The sequence below is a fragment of the Otolemur garnettii genome, unplaced genomic scaffold (genome assembly GCF_000181295.1).
Source record: "Otolemur garnettii isolate 467f Iridium unplaced genomic scaffold, OtoGar3 scaffold00182, whole genome shotgun sequence".
NCBI lineage: Eukaryota > Metazoa > Chordata > Mammalia > Primates > Galagidae > Otolemur > Otolemur garnettii.
In genome coordinates this window covers 2,717,868-2,724,268 of record NW_003852577.1, presented here as the reverse complement: position 1 = coordinate 2,724,268, position 6,401 = coordinate 2,717,868, and the positions used below count along the sequence as shown (strand labels likewise).

Below are 6,401 nucleotides of genomic sequence, written 5' to 3'. Positions count from 1 at the left end.
CTGTCCCCCTGGGTAGAGTGATGTGGCTTCACAGCTCACAGCAACCTCCAACTCCTGGGCTCAAACGAGTCTCCTGCCTCAGCTTCCCAAGTAGCTGGGACCACAGGTGCCTACCACAACACCTGGCTATTTTTTGGTTGCAGCCGTCATTGTTGTTTGTCGGGCCCCGGGCTAGATTCGAACCCGCCACCTTAGGTGTATGTGGCTGGCGCCTTACCACTTGAGCCACAGGCGCTGAGCCATGTACTACACTTTTTGTGGAGTACACAGACGCAAACTTTTTAATAAGTGAAACATGGCTGAGTGTGGTGGCTGGAGCTGGTAGTTCCAGCACTATGGAAGCTGAAATTTGCCTAGTGGGACAAGGAGTTTTTTCATTGCATGCAGAATGGCTGCTGGCCTGCTCTGCAGAGAGGACCTGACCATAGGGTGGATTTAGGTTTCAGCAAGAATATTCTGTAACCCCAGTGTGACACCCATGTTTTCCTTTGAGAGTTCCAGGGGGATGAAAGCTCGCTGCCATCACCCGAGAGCAAAGGTCCTTGGCCTTGTGTTGGCAGTTGATACCTGGGTGTGACTCCTTTTCATTTTCACAAATCTATATACGATGTGGCCCCTTCCATCCTCTGTCTTTCTCTGGCCTTTCTGTCTCTCTTGGCAGATGGACTTGAGACCACAAAGGAATCTCTTGGTCAGGAGTGCTCCTGCCTGCCCCTCCCTGCATACTTGGGGGTCACAGCCAGTGGGTCATTACCGACTTCCATTCCAGTGCAACACGTGAGAGTGTTACTTATCCCTCAGTCCTGCATCCCCAGCCTTGGGTTTGCTTGTTTGCTGAAGCTGGTTTTAAAATCGGGAGTTTTGCAAGTAGTTGCAAATCCAGCTGAAATGGGTCCCCCCACCTCTCCTCTGTGTTAAGTCCAAATGGAGAAATTCCACAAACAACGTGAAAGGGAAAACCACCTTCCATTTCCTACATTCAAGCCTCAGTCTGACAGGCAGCCCATCCTGGGAAGGTGGCCCCTGCGACTGGTACCCACACTGCCACCCTTGGCAGCATATGGTGTTTAGGAGGCTTCTTATTGGGCCCCAGGGAGCTTGTCTCTCCCCTGTGTGCGGTTGAGTCAGGGCCTGTGATTTAATTATAGTCACTCTTCCAGGATGGAGTTGCTGTGCCACATCCCCACCAGTGCCTTTTGTTAGTGTGGCTCCTGCCTGGAACTCGGGCCACTCCCTCTGCACTTGAGGGACAGTCAACCCTTATCAGTGACTTTCTTTTGAGCCTGGAAGTGGGGTCCTTCCTTTTGTACTTGGGGGGCAGTCAACCTTTATCAGTGACTTTTTTTTTTTTTTTTTTTGAGACAGAGTCTCATTATGTCGCCCTCAGTAGAGTGCTGTGGCATCACAGCTCACAGTGACCTCAAATTCTTGGGCTCAAGCGATTCTTTTGCCTCAGCCTTCTGAGTAGCTGGGACTACAGGCACCTGCCACAACGCCCAGCTATTTTTAGAGACAGGTCTCACTCTTGCTCAGGCTGGTCTCAAACTTGTGAGTTCGGGCAATCCACCCGCCTCCCAGAGTGCTGGGATTACTGGTGTGAGCCACTGCCCGGCCTGCCAGTGACTTTCCTTTGCAGTGTGCCCACAGGAGAGCATTCCTCACTCAGCTGTCTCTGCAGCTGGAGTGGAACCTGCCTCCTAGGTTTGCTTATTTGTTTGCTGAAAGTCAGTTTGGAAAGTACTGGGCCCTGCCTGGGAGCAGTGATGAGAAGTCCCTATGGTCTGTTGGATTCTACAGTCACCTCTTCTCCTTGAAGTCGGCCCCTGACAGATGCCACTGTGCTTCATGTGGAATGGCTTCCATCTTTGACGGGGGGGCTGGGCTACCTGATACTGAGCTAGATTCTGGGGGTGGCTTTGTAAATGTCTGCCCTAGTCACCACCATGCTGTGATCACTGCAGGTAGCTCTGAGCCCAGCTCCCATGGTGTTCATCTACATGGCCGCTTGGAGTGTGTGTTCCCAGGGTGGGCAACAGGCTGGGCCTTCCCACCTGTGCACACTCAGGACTGGGCTGCTTGTTGGCTCCTGAAAGAGCCCAGTTCCTGTCTAGAACAGAGTAGCAGGTAGGCCACCACATTGACCTTTGTGTGGCCTGACATATCACCCCAGAGCCTGCAGTGACTGCCAGGTTCCTGGGGCCTCATCTCTGGTGGGGTCTGATGAAGGGGGTCTGGGGATTGCTGAGGGGAAGGGGAAACTTTCACTGAGACATAAGACAGAAGATGGCTCTGGACATGCCAACTAGTAGTACAGGTTAGAAAATAATCCAGCCTCAGCTTGGCGCCTATGCTCAGATGGTTAGGGTGCCAGCCACATGTACGAGGGCTGGCGGGTTCAAACCCGGCCCAGGCCTGCTAAAACAACGACAACAACAAAAACTACCTGGATGTTGTGGCAAGTGCCTGTAGCCCCAGCTCTTTGGGAGGCTAAGGCAAGAGAATTGCTTGAGCTCAAGAGTTTCAGGTAACTGAGCTGTAGCACTCTACTGAGGGTGACATAGTGAGACTCTGTCTCAAAAAAGGAAAAAGAAAACGATCCAGCCTTAAGAAGTCTGTCTAGCAGTATCCCTGTCAGAGGCTCAGATAAAGAGCCTCTGGCCAGATGAGCAGGAGAAGCATGATGTGCTGAATCACAGTGTGGGGATTCAGAAAGGTCTGGACAGGTTGAAACAAGCCTGTATTTAGGGATGCTGTTCACAGTTGTGAGAAGATGGGCAGCGCCTGTGGCTCAAAGGAGTAAGGCCCCATATGCCGGAGATGGTGGGTTCAAACCCAGCCCTAGCCAAAAAACTGCAAAAAAACCCCACCACAGTCGTGAGAAGATTCACACCACTTAAGCCCTTGGTCACTGCCTTTAAGCAAAGTTGAGCAGTTCACATGGCTCCAGATTCCCCTTCTGCTGGTTGGGGTCATGTCTCCACCCCAGTCCCAGGAACAATGCTGGGAACCAGGTCAGCCCCTTGTGTGGTCTCTGGAATGTTTTTCACATGAGCACAGCCTTTACTGCTTATCAGAGTCCTAGGCCTACGGGGTCAGAATGGGTGTGCATCATCTGGGCTGGATGTTTAAGCCCCTCAGGTGACTCTTCCGCCCACTGCAGTTGAGAGCCATGTCTTGAGACATCTTTTCCTATGTGGCAAAAGGGCCGGCCGCCTTTGGCCGCCTTTCCTATGCGGTGGGCTGGTACCCAGGGTTTCCACCTAGGGAGGAGTTGGTGGCTAACGCCACTGCTGCCTGCGGGCAGCACTGAGGGTTGCGCCACCTCCTGGCAGAGCCAAGGGAGTGTGGTTTTCCGTCACCCCTTATGGAGCTGTTCCTTCCTACCTTTTCCTCTGTAGGCTTGGGATGTCCATCTGTCAGCCGAGCACAGGCAGACTGTTTGCATTGCCTATCCCAGGGTCTGTCAGTTTCCATTGGAGGATCTTCCTCCTGTACTTGCTCTGACACACCCCGAGCAGCTCTCAGGCTACTGATCTCGTGCTGCTGTCTGCCATGTGCACATGGGTCTGTGCTGGCATCGTTCTTGCCTGCTGGGCTCCTTTCCTGACCCACAGATTTGCTGGGCCATTGCTTAACCACCAGGCCCGGTACACACTGTGATGTGTCTTCTTAGACAATAAGGTACTCCTTTTCCTGTGTATTTTTGTATATCATTTTAATCTTTTAGAAGAAAAGTCTTTACTCATTATCTTGTGTGTCTTGTGTGTGTGAGACATGCTGTCCAGGATACAGGCTCTCTGTTGAGTCTGAGACTCAGGCTCCCCCCAGAGCCTAAAGAAACACCTTAACTGTTCTCAGCCTAACTGTGTATCTCTCTCCGTCCTTCCATCAAAAGGGTAAGCTTGTCTGCCACAGACTGCTACATCGTGCATGAGATCTACAATGGGGAGAATGCCCAAGACCAGTTTGAGTATGAGCTGGAACAGGCCCTGGAAGCCCAGTACAAGTACATTGTGATTGAGCCCACCCGCATTGGCGACGAGACGGCGCGCTGGATCACCGTGGGCAACTGCCTGCACAAGACGGCTGTGCTGGCGGGCACTGCCTGCCTCTTCACCCCGCTGGCGCTGCCCTTAGATTACTCCCACTACATCTCCTTGCCCGCTGGTGTGCTGAGCCTGGCCTGCTGCACCCTCTACGGAATCTCCTGGCAGTTTGACCCCTGCTGCAAGTACCAAGTGGAGTATGATGCCTATAAACTGTCCCGCCTGCCCCTGCACACGCTCACCTCCTCCACCCCAGTGGTGCTGGTCCGGAAGGACGACCTGCATAGGAAGAGACTGCACAACACAGTTGCGCTGGCCGCCCTGGTGTACTGTGTCAAGAAGATTTATGAGCTCTACGCTGTATGATCTCAGTAGAGCAGGGGAGCAGTGAAACCACCCAGCCACAGAGACCATGGAGTGTTCAGGTGGCCAGTCACATTTTTTATGTGAGGCAGAGGAGCCTGGGAAGGTGTTTGGTTTAATATTTGTTATTTTTAAAAAATAACAGATCATGGGTGTACCCAGGGATTTTCCAGCTCATTACACTAAGATGTGGATTTCCACAACTCAAGAGGGCTGGGGTGTGGGGTCTGGCTGGGCAGTGGGACGTGGATGGAAGCAAACACTGCGGAGGCCATGGGTGCTCGGGGAGGGGGGCTTGAAAATTCTGTCCAACTGTACCATCCGGAGCCAACCAGAAGATATTGACCATTAAAATTATGAGAATTTCAATTCCCACTGTTCTCTTTCCATGACTACTGCAGCTATTGCTGCACATGGGGCAAGCAAAGCCTATGAAAGCTGGTCTGCCCTTCATTGCAGCCCTGTGTTGCCGCTGGCAAGGCAGTCCCCGGCCACGCTCCACCCTGAATGGTCTCTTGGCTCACCAGCCTGGGCATTTCCAAGGCCAGCATTGCAACGAGGAGGATCAGGTGGCAAGGTCAAGCAGTCCTGGGGTCTCCATTTGCAGTCACTTGGGGAATTCTGGGGCCCAAGACCCTTCCCCCAGATTCTGATCTAGGGAGACACAGAAACATCTGCATTTTTATTAAGGTACCAAAGCTGTCCCTGATGTGGACCTTGAATTTAGGCCCTGCCCTAGACTGAGGAAAGAATCCTCAAAGCAGTCTGAGGCACCCCTGTTCCTCAGGAGCCAGTGTCTGTGTTGCTGCCTTATACCTGCTGTGGCTTTGGAGAGATAGAACATCCCTTCCTCCCCACCTTCCACAGGGAGGTCAGGCCCTGCCTAACTGCTCCCTCCCTAAGGCCTCTATTCATCTCTTCCATCCGTGAAGGGCTAGTCTTTAATGACAACCAGATCATTTCCCATCTAGTTTTAAAGGATCTGATGCCACAGACTAGTGAAGGGAAGGCTTTAAGGGGAATGACCAAGTTGTGTTTTATAGAAAAGCTCCAGAGCTTTTATAAGATTTGAAAAGGGACTATGGCCCACAAAAATTTAAGAGACTTTGATTTGATTGCAAGGGCCCAGAACAGTAAGCCCTTGGGAGTTGGGTGGCAGAGTAGTGCTAGCTATACACTGTTGGCATGGCAGTCTCTGGCCATCTGAACAGTAGTAAGGAGGGAACTGTCGGCCACACAAATGTGAGCCCAGAAAAAGAGATGTCACCTCTTTGTGCAGCACAAGTTGGAATGCAGGTGACCCTCCAGGGTCTGTTGGCTTCCCAGCCTGCTGGGCAGGAATGGCAGTTTTGTAACACACAGGCCCTGATTTGGAAAGGGAGCCCCATGCGTGGCCTGTGAGTGCTCTGCCTGCAAATCAGATTTCACAGGGAGGTGGCTAGAAGGGACAAGCCAGATGGTACATGAAGTCAGCTGAGCAAAAGCATTCACCCAAAATAGAAAACAGGTGCAAATGGGTGGCCTCTCTGCCATTGTGCAAGCTGCACTGAACAAAGGGATTCCTGTTGGACTAACCCAGATTCTGAAATGCCATCTTAGTTACACAGCCTCTGGCCAGGGATGGGGCACCATGTGGACAAGGCAGGGCTTTGGTGGCCCGACCCAGGTGGTGAGGAGGAGGAGGGTGTGCTTCCCTCCTGCCCCATATTGGCTTCTGTTCTGCCATCTTTCTACATAGGTGAGCAGTTGTGCAGTTGCTGATGAGAGGCTGATGCTCATGCCACAGTGTTTTTAACAAAATGGCATTCAATAACTGCCAATTGAGAGAAAGCAAAGACCAAGTTGCCTGGGCCCTTCTGTGCAAAATCCCCATAATGGGGATTTGGTTGGAAGTGCATCATTTCAGAGAATGGGTCATGTTGTTGAGTGAAGTCGTTAAATGTTAACTTCAGAGAAGGAAGAGCTTTTATGTAGGACAGCAACTGAAGCAGA

At 51.9% G+C, this 6,401-nt stretch overlaps 1 protein-coding gene across 2 annotated transcripts in view; it reads left to right on the top strand.

Annotated features, from left to right (window-relative positions):
• Positions 1-4,778, top strand: part of TMEM11 (transmembrane protein 11) — a 17,566-nt gene extending 12,788 nt beyond the window's left edge. For both annotated transcript variants that reach the window (XM_003800724.3, XM_012811990.1), the window contains one exon: positions 3,896-4,778. In XM_003800724.3, coding sequence (XP_003800772.1) covers positions 3,896-4,412 — 517 coding nt within the window. In that variant the 3' untranslated portion in view covers positions 4,413-4,778. The remainder of the gene's footprint in view (positions 1-3,895) is intronic.
• Positions 4,779-6,401: the final 1,623 nt, after the last annotated feature.